Source organism: Centroberyx affinis, unplaced genomic scaffold (genome assembly GCF_046629955.1).
Source record: "Centroberyx affinis isolate AG114_WGS23_722 - 3 ecotype Tasmania unplaced genomic scaffold, CSIRO-AGI_Caff_v1 ptg002873l_1, whole genome shotgun sequence".
Lineage (NCBI taxonomy): Eukaryota > Metazoa > Chordata > Actinopteri > Beryciformes > Berycidae > Centroberyx > Centroberyx affinis.
In genome coordinates this window covers 53,804-69,153 of record NW_027281006.1, presented here as the reverse complement: position 1 = coordinate 69,153, position 15,350 = coordinate 53,804, and the positions used below count along the sequence as shown (strand labels likewise).

The following is a 15,350-nucleotide window of genomic DNA, read 5'->3' as shown; positions in this document are numbered from 1 at the left end:
GGATTACATTGCAGAGTTTCAAGCCTCACAGTGGTGGCCTTCATTTGTCGTTTTAGCTTCTCGTGTTAATATCGCTGTCGTACAGCTGCAAGTTTCTCTGAATATCGAGGCACTTAGACCCAGCAGGTGGTCCCATCCAGTACTGACCAGTACTGACCCTGCCTAGCCTCTGAGACCAGACAGTGTACAGTGAGTTAAGAGCGGTTAAGTGCTTAGTTTGGCTCGAGTTGCTCCTATGTGGTGATGGATACGGCAGTATAAAACTATAGAAGAGTGCAGTTGTGCTCTGACTTGGTGTGAGTGCAGGGAATAAACATTCATATGGTACAAAAAGTCAAAAGCTTATTTCACACACTGCCAAAAGAATAGCTTGTCAAAAATCTATCCAAAACAATCCATCAAGAGGGCATCCTGGTGGCTCAGTTAAGGTGTGTACCATCTAACTGCAGTGTCCTGGGTTTGAATCTGGCCTGGGACCTTTATCACATGTCATCTCCACTGTCAACTTTCAAATACAGGCAAAAATAATCTTTAAAAAACAAAACTCCTGTTTACTTAATGGGGAAAGCCTGAAGGTGCAAATGCAAAGATAGAGTGCAGGAGGAGCAAATATTTCAGCTCATGCCATCATCAGTGCTCTGTGGAGAGCAACACACATCGGAGAGAATCGGCAACAGGAGGGTCACTTAGACTGGTGCTGCCTTCACATCACATTGGATTTACCGTAAATACGAGCTGCCGACTGGGGAAAAGCATATTCGCATCAGCCTCCTAGTGGTAATGTGGGAATTTTTGTGTGGGGTTTGATTTCTCCCGCTTGGCGTCATGAGTTGTGTAAGTGTGTCAACACAGGCTCTAAACATGGCAGGGACTCCACTGGCGTCGGCAGTCCAAGGTAATAAAAATCCAAATTATTCCTTGGAGTCACACCAACACAATACTGCTTGCAAAAAGCAAGTAATGTCGTTTACGACTAATTTTAAATGCACAAATAATACTTTTGGATGTGAGCGTTCCAAGTCGTAGCACCCAGATGTCCTCCTGCTCTTCTGATCTGCTCACTAGGACATGAGTCAACTGAACTCACTATCCAGAGGTGAAGATCAGTCAGTGCCCTCAGTCTCACCCACTTAAAATTAATATTTCAAACGAATTAAGTAATGTGTATAAGACTTAGACTTTAGACTTAGAATCAGGAGGATCAAAACAGCCAGTATATTAAATCCATCTTATTAAATATCGGATATTGGCCAGTTGTGTCATCCACTGCCTATATGATGGAGGTTCCTCCCTGACCACAACTACAGAAAACAAGTCTGTATTACCTACAATTACATTTTATTTCTCTTCATTTAGTTCAAAATGTTTCACTGGAGAGGTTTAGTGCAGTGATTCTCAACCTTTTTTCATATCAAGGACCCTAATCCAGTCCACATTAGAGCCACAGACCCCTATTTGATGAGATTTTGTCTCTCGGACCCAAATCTGAGAATATGTTTAGTGTCAGATATGATTTTGTCCAGAACTCCATGACTGTCTGTATTGTAGGCAGAGAGATAACAGAGAAACTATGATAAGAACAGTCATTCTTCTACATTCTCTAACCATGTTAACTTCTTGTAAATGAAATAATGCTGAAGTTTAATAATTCATCAGTTTGCTGGGGACCCTCTGGAGCCCCCTCAAGGACCCCCCTGGTGGTCCCTGGACCCCACGTTGAGAACCACTGGTTTAGTGTCCCATAACGGTCTAAAAGTTGTTTCAGAGGCTTTTCCACCCTGACAAGTATAACATTCTGGGGGAAAGATATTGAATATCGGCACAAAATATCAGCTATCGGCCTTCAGAAACCCATATCGGTCGAACCCTATTTGAAACCTTTAACCTTTAAAGAAATCAGATCAACTAACAGTTCTCATTCATACCATCACATACCAGTAATTTAGCTTCAAATGCCCAAAATACAAAGAGAAACATCTAAGAAGAATCTTATAGATAATAAGCGAGATCACTGATGATGGCATTTGCTTTTCTATCCCTTTTTTCTTTTATTCATTATATCTCCGAAATGAGTTTCGGGGATATTATGGATTCACCCCACCTGCTGCCGCGTACGCCGCCGATCCTTTGTGTGAACTTGAACAGTTTTTATAAGAATCTTTTCAAATTTGGTATGGACATTGATGACCCCTAGAGGAAGAACTGTACTGATTTTGATATGTTTATGATTATAATCAGCCTGATGGTGGCGCTATAATTAAAGGTCAAAAATAAAAAGTTTTAAGGGCTGTATCTCCCACACCGTTTGTTTACATGAAACTTGGTACACGTCCACCTAACCATACTCCGCAAAAAAATATTTTGAATTATTTGAAAAACACATTTTTAACATCTCCTCCTACACCATTTGACCAATTACCACCAAAATCGGTCAGTAGCATCTATGGTCCTACGCTCTTTAAATTTTGTCATAGATTGTTGATATCTACTGTAGTTTTGAAGATATTAACTCTTAAAGTTGTGAAGGAGGCGTGGCCTATAAGCTAAATTGTTAGAACTTTGTGATAGATGGTCCAATCATCATGAAACTTGGACATGTTCAGATATAGTGAATGAACATGTGTGCAAAGCCATTCAAATATTGACCAATAGGGGGGCGCCACAAAGGCCAGAAAACTATCTCCTAATCCAATAGGTGAAATGCGCAAACATTAGTGAAAGTGGGCGTGGCCTATGACATTTTGGCTTATAACTCAAACAGAATTTCACCAATCGCTATTAAACCTGGTAATCATGTTCCAACCTTTATGTGGAACATGCGCACCAATTTCCATACAGATCCGACCAGATTTTGCCCAACAGCAGCATTTCGAGTGTACAGCTAGACACAGTAAAGCCAATACGCAGTTGGATACTGACACCTTTTAACTTGCTATTACATTCTTCAGTATCAGAACTTGATAGCTCGGGACCTGATGGCTCAACAGCCAAATATGACACAACTGACAGTAATCTTAATGCAAACTTCCACGTTTCAGCTCTGCCACTAGCGGCTATATTTAATTAGTTAAATGTATCATTGAGCGTCAAAAAAATAGTTAAGGTACATACCCTTTATTATTGGTGAATGAATTGAATGGCTTTTTATTACATTTGACTTAATGGGGCCTTCAAGGATTGGGGAATTTCGGGGATATACCCTTGCTGTCACCCCCTGACAGCATCCTAGTTTTACCTTTGGACTTGCACCACTGTGTTTGTCACTAGAACTTCTTTTGTAAATAAATGTGATTACTTTGGCTAGATTTTTGTCCGGGTATTTTTCGGCAGTGTACAGAATCTGCCTTTTGAGTTTTTGGTCTTGGCAGGTAGGAAAATACAATCCAAGGTTTATATTCTGTTTTGTAAAGCCTGAACAGAGATTAGATAGACAGAGACTGTACAGTCAGTTGCACCAAATCATTTATTAATCCATTATTTTGATACAGGGCAGAGGCAAATATTGATGTACTGTACCATAGTTTGTTATTACATTAGTACCACTCAGGATTAACGAAAAATGTCTGTTGACAACCGTTGTTATCTGTATTCACCATTCAACAATCAACTGGTCAATCAGAAAACACAGAAGGAAGCTGTGTAACGTAGTGTAACCTAAAATAAAACTCACTTAAAAAAATACCTTAGTCTAGTTTTCAGCAGCAACTTTGAGCTCTCTAAGCTGATTATTCCGTCTTTTCCCTTCTCTTGATAAAGGAATATCCCCATTCTTTTATCACTCACTGAAATAAGATATGATGCATGCAGAATACTTATATATTCACTCTGGAATGATATATAAAAAAAATAAAGCAGCCTGGAATTAGTTCCTGAACAGTCTTTTTAAGCCAGTCAACCAGTTCAATCAACTTAAAATGCTGATTAAATGAGTAATTTGATCAATTATTTTGACTCAGTTTCGAATATAGATTCTACTTGGATAGAACAGACCTTCTCGTATACCAACAGACTGAAGCCTGAACTGACACATTAAATGATTAGAGGGTCGCTACAAATGTCTGGAAATTCTGGGAAAAGTGTTAAAAAACGTGACCAAAAAAAAAAATGTTTTGGAAAAGCTTTGTTTGGTCGTGACACGCACATGGTGACACACTGTATGCAGTTTAGTCGACCTAATGTCATTCATTGTTGCACATGCTGCAATATTGTTGGGAATACTCTGCCGTATGTTACACTGAACACCGACTAAAATCTACAAATCCAGTGAAGAAAACTAAAGTCTGGAAAAAATCTGGGGAAAAAAAGTCTGGAAATTTTGAAATGGAAAATGTCTAGGAATCTTGTCATAACTGAGATGTTAAAAAATAAATAAAAAGAAGCTGTCCTGTGATTTAGTCCAATATCATCTGTGCCATGAAGTTGGGCATTATCAGCAGCTTGCTTTGTACGATCTTTAGTTTTTCGCAGGAGTCAAATTAGCAAATGTTGGCGCTGCAAGGACTTATGGGACGTCTTTTCCCATCTACAGAATCATTCCTTCAATATCAGCCAAAACCAGGTGCCTGAACAAGGACCGTTCCTACCCGTTCTACCCTAATAAGACACGCTAAAACCTGAAAATGTAGACTTCCTACCTAGATGAACCTACCAAAATAAAGAAGTTTCTGACCAAGCCTTCACTGAATGCAAAGGACCTCTGTTTCTCTGAATGTGTGGCAGTCAAATATAAACATACAAATAAATGTGCTCTTTTTGTTCATGTTGTACATTCACTCCCAGTCAAATTTATCTATATGCTAATATGCATGTTTAAATGCTTCATAAGTATTGGCACACTTCAAATGTGTTTGACTTTACACCAAAGAAAAGCATTAGATCACCAGAAGACGCATTTCTCACATCATTCTCTTCTTACAGACATCTAGTGTTTCCTCTGTATTCACTCAGCGGCGGTGTGACGGCCAAGTTCAGTACAATTTACTCTATAATAGTAATAATAAAAGTGTGGTCCGAATGCTTAGAAATAATGGTTTCACTGGGATTAAATAAAAAAAACATTAACTCTGCTGCAGGAACTGGAGCCATAACCGGGACTGAAACAGGAACAAATGTGGAACCAAAACTAAAATTAACCTCCAGGCATCACTGCTGCGCAATGACACAAGGGAAACACTGGATGTCAAACTTCACAGATCACTGACAAACATACAAAAGCCAACAGTCCTTTCACTTAGCCCGAGGACGAGCTTTGAACCGGCGTAAAAAAATATCCAAACTCAGCCTTCACAGAAGGTAAAACGCTCCTCTAACTCCTCGCTCTCCTTTAGATTCACAACTGGAAATGTAAAACGTCTCTCAAGGCATGCAGACGGATTAAGAGGTCATGTATAATGTTTTTTTCCACCATATAAGTGATCTGTGCTGTACTGTATCTGTTTTCCCATTACGTTTTGTGCACAGTTTGATTCAGTTAAGGTATGGTAGAAGTGTGCAGGTAAGGCACCCAAACATATTTGGCAACGGCCCGCTTTCAAAAGCGCTGCCTGGCAGGGTGACACACACACACACACACGTTCCTCTCCCACTCAAACAAGACCAAACCTACTCAGTATTCCAATAGAAAAACAGAGGATGCCGATGCTGCACCAGGACCACAGTAGGTCCAGTGCAAGTACCGCACAGTGTTGATACTGAGCCATACCTGCACTGTAGTAGGCCCAGTGCATGTACAACACGGTACGAATATGTACCAATATCCTAGTATGGGTACAACATGGTACCTATGGGTGTAGCACAGTACTGATATAATGCCATAACCATAGAAAGGCCCAGAAAGGCTACAGCATAGTACTAACACTGTATTATAACTATAGCAGGTCCAGTATGGATACAGCATAGTACTAATACTGTATTATAACTATAACAGGGCTAATATGGATACAGCATAGTACTAACACTGCATTATAACCATAGCAGATCCATGGTACTTGAGTACAGCACAGTACTTGTACAGTGGAAAACTGTATAAGAGAACCCATGAGGTTACATCTGTATGAGGTTACAAAGTGAACAAACTGACCTCCATTTCCCATAAGCACCTTGAGACTCATTCAGATTCATCTTTGTTCTGTTGTGAGTGAACGGAGCAAAGATGAACTTTGAGCAATGAGCTAAAGATGCTTTGGGGAAACGCTGCCCCTGTCCTGAGCTCCCATGAGTAACTTGGCACTAAGTTTATCTTTAGTTCAGTCTTTCCCCCAAATATTCATTCAGCAGTGGCATACAGTTACCACTGTTAAGGAAAATGAGAAAATATATGAACAAACTCCAATATACAGGATGTTTGAAGAGTCTGTAGTCATAGGGACATCACTCCTGCTTCACAGGACGTGCTCAACATGACCACCGCCAGCTTCCAGACACGTTTGCAAAAAAAAAAAAAAAAATCAGACAGCTGTGCAGTCAGTAATTCACTGCTGCAGATGGTGCTGGTTTTGGATTTTCACTGAACAAACATTTTCCTTCAGGCTGTCCCAGAAAGTAAAATCAATATGCTGACTTTTCAGATGCCTTGTATTTTGGCTAAACTAATATTTAGGCTAGCTCATGTTTCAAACTAGAACTTTCATCATGACAAACTACCTATTAGAGTAGTTTTAACTCCAGACTATTACTACAACCAGGGTCAAAACAGGAACAGGTGTGGAACCAAAACCAAGATCACCTGCAGCCGCCGCTGCTGCATAAAGATATAGGGGGGAAACACTGCTTTAGTTCAATCAAGACACAAAAAATGTTTTTAATATTAACACACTTCTGGGAAATCAGGCCCTGTATGACTGTATAGCTTTTAAAATCATTGTGGGAACTATAGCCCACACTGATTGTAAAATTATTGGAATCCAAAGAAAAAGAATAGTCCTGCACACACAACTTAAAACAATAATAAAAAAGAAGAAAAGGAATAATGTAGCACTTTTCATAACAAAGTCACAAAGTGTTGTAACCTTAAAAGGAACAAAACAAATTCTTTGTGTGCATAATGGAAACTGGAGAAGGAGGCATTCTTTTCCTTTGGGTCCAAAACTGGATCAAAACCTACTTTGTCTACCATTCAGAAGACGTACGCTTGTAAACACACTATACACTGTATAGCATAGATAAGACCACATCTACCATGGCTAGGCTTCCCCAAATCACCTTGACACGAAGTTCATCTTTGTTCTATTGTAAGTTAATAGAGTGACGATGAACTTGGTTTAAGATGACTTTGGGAAACCCGGTCCAGAACAGTATTCAGACCTGGCTCCAAATACCATTCAAAACGCTTCCAAACAATTTTTCTGTGACTGATTAACTCTTTCCCTCAATGCAGACCACACTGAAGCAAACGTTAACGGCATTAAAGTTACTATTCGATCCAGGTCTGGTGAGTTAACGACATATCGTAATACAATTCTTCTATATATTTACAGTAATGATATACTTCTCAAAAGCACAAGAACTCTGTGAATGGCACAGGAGGAAAGTGAAAGCAGGTAACAGCAGCAAAAATGTGTAGGCCATGTGGGACCTGAACCGTGAGTGGAAAACCGCTTCCACTTTTTTTTAAATTTAAGATCCAATAGGGAATTTGTGAGCTTTTCAGTTACAGGTATTACAGGTGTATACGCAGGGCTGGAACCGGGTGGATTCCAAAATTCACCTGCTACTTTTACCAATTCACCAGCCAAACGTGAAGTTTAGAATAGAAAAGGACTTCTGAACGATGGCCAAGTTGGAGTTTAGATTGGTGGAAAAAAAACAAATAAGCAGCCGCAGTCAAAGATTTACCTGGCTGGTAAATATCCCACCCTGTACACATGCCTAGGATCCGCCGGGCTTCCCTCGTAATGTGGATAAATGATTGTGCCTATATTTTAATCCAGGATGGGCTTCAGGCAAAGCAGCACCATAGTATCATCTAAAACAACATGGCAGTGCTGAGAGTTAGTTGGTTACATGGAACACCGAGGCAGGAAAACACGTATCACTGCTGTCTTGAGGGAAAAAAAAAAAAAAACACAAATCTGCAATTTTAGTGTTGAACTTAAGGTTTACACGGTCATTTATGTGTTCAGTGAGTTTCATGAGCCTTGAAACCTTGTTGTTGTAGTTTCAAACATACATGGGCGTCACTGAGAAAATAAGCTTTCCTTTCTTCATTCCTGAAAAAACGTGTTTTTGCAGATATGTGTCTTTTTTGTTGTCTGATAACAGTGATACATTACTGTACAATACTGCAGAAAATCACAGCACTTTAGAACAGCCACTTTTCTACTCTACTGATATAATGTTGCCACAGAAGGTAACTGTTGGTGAAGCACTCTCTTTTGATTTTTGGTTTCCTCTCGACACGCACAGCATTCTTCCACAAAACAAACAAACAAAAAACAAAACAGTCATATCTTGGATATTCAAAATAATAGCTTACTCACTGAGACAAAGGTCCCTTTCAATTAGGCCACTTTTCGGAGGCAAGTTCTCCAAAGTCTTTGCAGTACTGGAGTTACAGGTAACTTAAGATAGCAATCAGCACTAACACAAGTCTTCTTTTGAAATATCACACCACTACAGTCAATTGGAATCCCAAACTCGCATTTTTCTGTAAACACCTACAGCGTCTTCAGGCTGCGTGTCCACCGGGAACCTCTCTTTAAACCACTGGCTTCTGTTCCCACTGTTTACCATGGGAAGGACATGCGTTCCAACAGCGCTGTGAGCTTAAAATGGTTTTCCTGCTCAGAGTGCTGAGCATTGGCAGTTAAAACTATTTCAACTTTTAGCGAAACACAGATTTTCAATAGTCACATAACAACAGCAGGGGCCAGGAGCAGAACTTCCCGCCGGCATCTATATTCTTAGCGCTGCTGGCTAAAGAAAGAGGTGCCTGGTGGACACAAGGCCTCGTTTTGGTTTAAGTCACGCTATTGTCATTGGCACCGACTTCGCACACATCTTCATCACACACACTCCGACCCATCCCCAGACCGCCAAACATCCCTGACCCGTGACCTGGGTTCTGAGAGACGACCCCTAGGAGCGCCCCTGCAGCAGCCATGGTGTTGCTCAGCCCAGAGCTACCACTGTTACTACTGCTGCCATTACTGCTGCTACTGCCAGCGGCTGAAACGCTGGGATGCTGCGGTGACAGAACCGCACTGGAATGATGTGGAGACAAAACAGACATCCCCCCTCTCCCCCCTCCTCCTCCTCCCAGAACCCCGCCCTGACCTCCCTCACCCGGTGAGAGGAGGAGGTGAGGGGACGAGATCAGATCCGACCCATCTTCTCCTCCTCCTCCTCCTCTTCTCCCTCCCTCGACGCCACTCCCTCCATCGGCGCCCTCTCCCAGTCCGCCGCGCCTCTCGCAGTGCGAGCGGTGCCTCATGAAGCTGTCGCGCCACATGAACTTCTTGCCGCAGCCGAGGCAGTCGTACGGCTTGAGGCCCGTGTGCGTCTTCATGTGCTCCGTGAGGTGATGCTTCATCTTGAACTTCTTGGCGCAGACGGGGCAGTGGAAGGGCCTCAGGTCCAGGTGCATGTTGATGTGGCGGTCCCTCATGCTCTTGTGGGTGAACGTCTTGCCGCAGTGGCACATGAAGACTTTCCCCGAACCTCCGGCGCCGCCACCGCCACCACCGCCGCTGCCTCCGCCGCCGATCCCCCCGCCGTCCATTCCGTCGACACCCAAGCCCCCCTGCACCGACAAGTGGACCGCGCCGTGCTCCAGGTTGGGTCCTTTAAACGAGGCTCCTCCCACCATGCCACCTGTCATCCCCAGGGGCGGTGGGGCAGAATCCAGGGAGAGTCCGGAGGCTTGGCTGTAGAGGAGGATCTGGTTCCCCTGCATGTCCAAGGGGAAGAGCTGGGCCCGGGCCGAGGCTGCGGACTGGACCTGGCCCAGCAGCGCGGAAACGGCCCGGTTGGCGCTCTGGCCCTGACCCGCAGCGCTGTCGTGAAGGTGCTGGGCTAAAGTCTGGTCCATTAAACTGCTTTCAAACTTGAGGTAGTCTTCTGAAGACTGGCAGTAGTCCACCTGGGGACAGAGAGGGAAGGGGGGGTGGGGGGGTTAGGTCTAGACCTGGGTCAAATGCAAACAACTGTATTATTTTAACCTGCTTGGAGTACCAGTTGGGTGGGGTTTGTTGATTTGTCAAGTTGTAAATCAGAGTCCCCTCTCTCCAAAGGTATACTTTGGAGAGAGGGGGATGACATGTGATGAAGGTCCTGGGCCGGATTCAAACACAGGATGCACCGCCTGAGCCACCAAGACACCCGGATTGCACACTTTTATAAACAAGCCCAAAAACTTGCAAATTTTGTTTGCACATCACCCAGGTCCAGTTAGGTCTATTTCAGGTTTTAGTACATAAGAATATAAATATACAGCAAAGGTGAAGAACAGAGCGCTAGTTTCTCATCCAAATGGTCATTTCACAAGAACAATTCTTTGTGTCAAAAATGAAAACTGATAAAAAGCAATACCAATCTAAAGAAAGAAGCTGAATATGTTATGAGTTTCAGCTGACCTGTGTGTCCATGTCCGTCTCAGCTCTGCCTCCCAGCTCCCCAGACAAGCTCCTAACGTTGGAGATGTTGAAGTCGGTTCTCTCCCTCTCTCTCGCCATCTCCATCTCCCTCTCCTCCTCCTCCTCTTCCTCTTCTCCTCCCTCCTCCCCAGACACCACGATGAGGTCGTCGTCCTCGGTGCGTTCGGTTTTCACCACCACCCACTGCTTGCGGGGCATGATGCTGGGCTGGCTGTAGGTGGGGCGCTTTTGCAGTGGCAGGGCCGAGTCCTCCCCATCCTGTAAATAAGAGATTTTTCCACACACAGTTACATCAGTGAGGCGTATCAAATCGGTGCCACCATGCATTTTTGAGTTGAGGTTTTCACAAAATGTAAAAGGTGATGATATCGTAATGAGATGAGATGAGATGGACTTCATTGATCCCTGAGGGAAAATTAGGTCACTGAAGCAGCAGAGACATAAATACAACATACTGGATATTAAACTTCACTTGAAAAAACAGTTATATTGTTATATTGCACATATATATTTGTATATATATTTGTACATATTTTTATTTCTTATTTCTTATTATATTTTTTATTATATTCTAATTGTATTATTATTATTATTATTTTATTTTATTATTTTTATGTTTATTGTATGCACCTCCATACCAAAGCAAATTCCTTGTACTGTGAAAACTTACTTGGCAATAAACTTTATTCTGATTCTGATTCTGATTCTGAAGATAAAGCATATTAATCATACTAAAACATAGCTCCTACCTGCCATGTTCACTATTGATAGATTTGCACGTGTTTGCATGTTACAGATTTACAACACGAGTACAACTGCATTATTTGTTAATTGAGAGACACTCCTCATCCTCCTTATTTTTGCAGTAATATCAAAATGACAACTATAAACATGAATAACAACTGAAAACATAATGCAGATAGCCACTTTTACATGAAAAAAACATGTAGCAGTGAAACAGTTTTGGTTTGGGTTTCTTCTTCTTCATGCCCCCAGGGCAGAAACCCATTCAAAACTGATGATAATAGATCAAATATAGACAGTCAACAATCTGAAAATGAGGTTGATTTTCAAAATTGTTGAAGAGTTGAGTTTTGGTATATAAAAAGGTTTTCACCTGACATTAGCGGTGTGTGTGTGTCTCTAACATCAGTGGACCCTGACCCAGCAAACTCACCTGATAGGAAGACACGCCAAAGCTGTCGCTGACCCCGACTTCCTGCTCTGACACTGAGCTCATCTTCTTTCTCCTCCCGCTGCCGCCGCCGCCTCCTCCTCCTCTTCCCCTCTTCCTTTGGTGGTACAACACCTCTTCCTCTTCCTCCTCTATTTCCTCCTCCTCTTCTTCAATGAGGAAGGCCTCCTCTCCTCCGGACGGGGTGCAGTAGCTGGGGGTGTTGTTAGCGCCTCCTCCGTCGACCGAAGCCCCGGCCGCGGCCGCCCCGCCTCCCCCAAACCCGCTGCCGTCCCTGGGGCTGAAGTAGTTGGTGCTGCTGGGAGACTGGCTCTCGCTCAGTGACGGGCGGCTGGGGGGCTGGGAGGCTCGTTGGGGGTCGTGGGACCCTACGACCTGGGCTTGACCAATACTACTACCACCACCTCCACCTCCGGCACCTAAAGACCCAGCACCACCACCTGCACCACCGTCACCGTTGCTGCTGCTACACCCAGGGTTGGCTGACCCCCTGCCCCCGCTGACACCACCGCCGTCCTGGACGCCGCCTGCGGCCCCTCCCCCCGCCGCGGCCCGGCCCTCCTTCAGCAGCTCGGTGCATTTGTCCACGATGTGCCACATCTGCAGGACGCTGCCCACGGTGAGGTAGTTGACGATGTCATCGCGCAGCATGCGGAGCTGGCCGGTGTAGGCACAGCTCAGCACGCTCTCAAACGCCAGCGGGTCCATCACCGCCGGGATGGAGACCGTGGACATGTTCTTCAGTAGTACCTGGGATAAAACAATAACATAACAATAAGACATAACATTTGGATGCCTTGGCTACATACAGTCTTGTATACAAACATGATGAATTACAAAGCAACTGATTCTATACAGGGAGTCGCATTTAAAACATTTTTCATATTTCTATGAAAAATGTATATTAAATATTTTGTCGGGTAAAATTATTCTTGGTAGGTCATTTTCAGTTAACCAGCCCCTGGCAGGTGAGCTGCAAAGTTGATTTCGGACACTGCAGCTATCTAATAAGGCTCTATTCTAAATATCTCACTGGCTGGTAAAATAGTAGCTTGTAAATTTGGGGATTTACCAGCCACTGTGGCCTGTACACTAAAAAGGCAGCTTCTTACCCTGAGAAATAGACCTCATGATGGAAAAAGAGGAGAGTAAAAATAATAAGTATAGAACACATCAAAACAAAGAGATTTACAGGGTAAATAAAAGTGTGAGCAATACATAAAAGTATGAACAACATGGAATAAAAAAGCATGAAATGCTTAAGGCCAAAAGCACAGAATAATTAAAACATAAATTAAAAGGAAATACAGACTATGGTTCAAGTAAAAGCAAGAGAAGGAAGAGAGGGAAGGAGAGGATAGAAAGACATTTGTCCTGTTTCTCTTTTTAAGGCTGCGTTCACACTGCAGGCCTTCATGCTCAGTTCTGAATTACTGTTCATATCTGATTTCTTTGGATGGCTGTTCATATCTATTCTAGGATGTAACCAATATCTGATACTAATATGAACTGACAGTGATGTCAAAAAGACATGCGTGAGCAACAACAAAAGACATCACATCTGTTTTTGTAGCTACGCTTCTCCTGCTTGTTTCCAACAAATTTGGTTATGGTGTTTGCCTTCGAGTTTTGACTGAATTGAGGCATTTCCATAAATCTAATCAATCGGCTATTTGGCTTTCTTTCCACTGTTGTGTCACTCTCCTCCATGCCAATGCTGGCTCAGCCAAAATGCCGTGTGCACCAAAATTATGACTCAATTGTCTCTGGTGAATGATGTAAGATTTACTCATTGTCATTGGCAACGCTGGCAAATATGAGCGTTCAAATACAAGTTGCATGTAGGTTGCATGCCTCTGGATCCAGTTTTGTAGCCCATATCCATGTGGTCCAGATCAGAATTTAAAAAATGCAACTCCATTCAGCTTTTTGCTGTTCACACTGATTAGAAAATGTAACATCTGTGTCACATGTGAGGGAAAAACATCAGATTTGTGACACTTTCAGCTGCAGTGTGAACAGAGCATAACACACACACACACACACAGACACACCTGGTCATGGAAGTAGGGCGAGGAGGCGGCCAGGACGCAGCGGTGGGCCTTGAACACTTGTCCCTGCACCTGGATGGAGAGATCACAGAGCCTGCCGTCCTCTCGCTGCCTGTTCAGGCTGTCCAGCACGGAGGCCTGAGCGCCGGGGAAACACACCTGCACCACCGAGCCGGACGGGTCGCCGGGAGCCGAGCTGCTGCAGCTTGCATCCATGGGCAGGGACTGCATCTGGGCAGCAGAGTATCGTTTGAGTGAAAAAAAAACTTTCATGGCTCCCATCGTGGCTCTGATGTAAAATTACATGACTCTCCCATAACTTTCTGTAATTAAGTTGGAGTGCTTTCATTAGCTGAAAATATTATTCCTTCCTGGTTTGGGTGGACAGTCCGGTTTCCACCACAGTTGTGCTGAAAAACTCCATCTAATGCAATTAATGTGTGAAACAAGTTGGAAACTACATTCTGGCATATTCCTGTAAAATGACCCACTTGTAAAATTCCCTGATATTCCCCGACTTCCCCAGAGAATTGACCAAACTCCCTTATTTTAAATCGCCTGGAATATACCTCTCAAAATATTGTGATATTACAGAAAGTTCCACTTTATCTGATTTTATCTGGCAAATTGTAATTAGCAATATTACTTTCCAAAGTACAGTATTGGCCTCTCTGCACAAGTGCAGTGCAAGCGCACATGGGACAATACTGGGGCTAAGGGAAATCTACTAACAAACTAAAAAATGGAAAATATACTTCTGAAGATCCAGTCCTCTCAAGTCCTTTATTTCTGAGGGCAAAGAAAATACAAACAAACACCTACGCATTTCTTCCACTGGATAAAACCTAACAAGTTGGATTTTGTCCATAGCACTTGGACAGAAGGCCAAATGCTAAGTTGATTGATTTTCAGAATCAAATTGAGCTTTTTAGTGCATTTTCTTTACCTATATTATAAGTGTGATAGCAGAACCCATTTCTGACCAGCTGCTTATTGCTGCACAGTATGCTGTCAAGATTACCTCCAAGGTTTATCATTGTCTGCGTTTGGACTCAAGATGCACATAAAGAGTAAACAGTGACATCTTGAGGCTGTTTGGGCCCAACTTACAATCTCACTTCTTCACTTCTGAGAGCTTCCCAGTACAACCTGAATCCTCTACTCTTGCCCACTGAGCGAGAGAGAGAGAGGGGCACTCCATCACTTTCCCCACCTATCCAGTCCGGAGATTTGAACCAGCAACAATCCCCTACTTCCTTTCCCTTTACATCTTATCAGGTAACTGGAGAAACCATATCAGAGAACCCAAAATTTTCAAAAAATAGAAAAGGGGACTGGGGCAAGGAGATGGTGAATATGGAGCCTATTATAATCAGAGCAGAAAAATAATGTTTTCATCTATTGGACACAGAGGGGCTGGTGGTTTCCAAAATCTACCAGTTAGCATGACTCTTTCACCTGCCAAAATATAATTTGTAGAATAGAAAACAACCTCCAGATGATGTTGATTAC

The 15,350-nt window shown here is 43.0% G+C and overlaps 1 protein-coding gene across 1 annotated transcript; it reads right to left on the bottom strand.

The window, feature by feature from the left end:
* Nucleotides 1-8,956: 8,956 nt before the first annotated feature.
* Nucleotides 8,957-14,069, bottom strand: zbtb22b (zinc finger and BTB domain containing 22b). Its single transcript, XM_071536464.1, has 4 exons — nucleotides 13,842-14,069; nucleotides 11,770-12,537; nucleotides 10,572-10,850; nucleotides 8,957-10,078 (listed from the first exon to the last, which is right to left on the bottom strand). The coding sequence occupies exons 1-4, from the start codon at nucleotides 14,067-14,069 to the stop codon at nucleotides 8,957-8,959; spliced, it is 2,397 nt and encodes a 798-aa protein (XP_071392565.1).
* Between the last annotated feature and the right edge of the window lie 1,281 nt (nucleotides 14,070-15,350).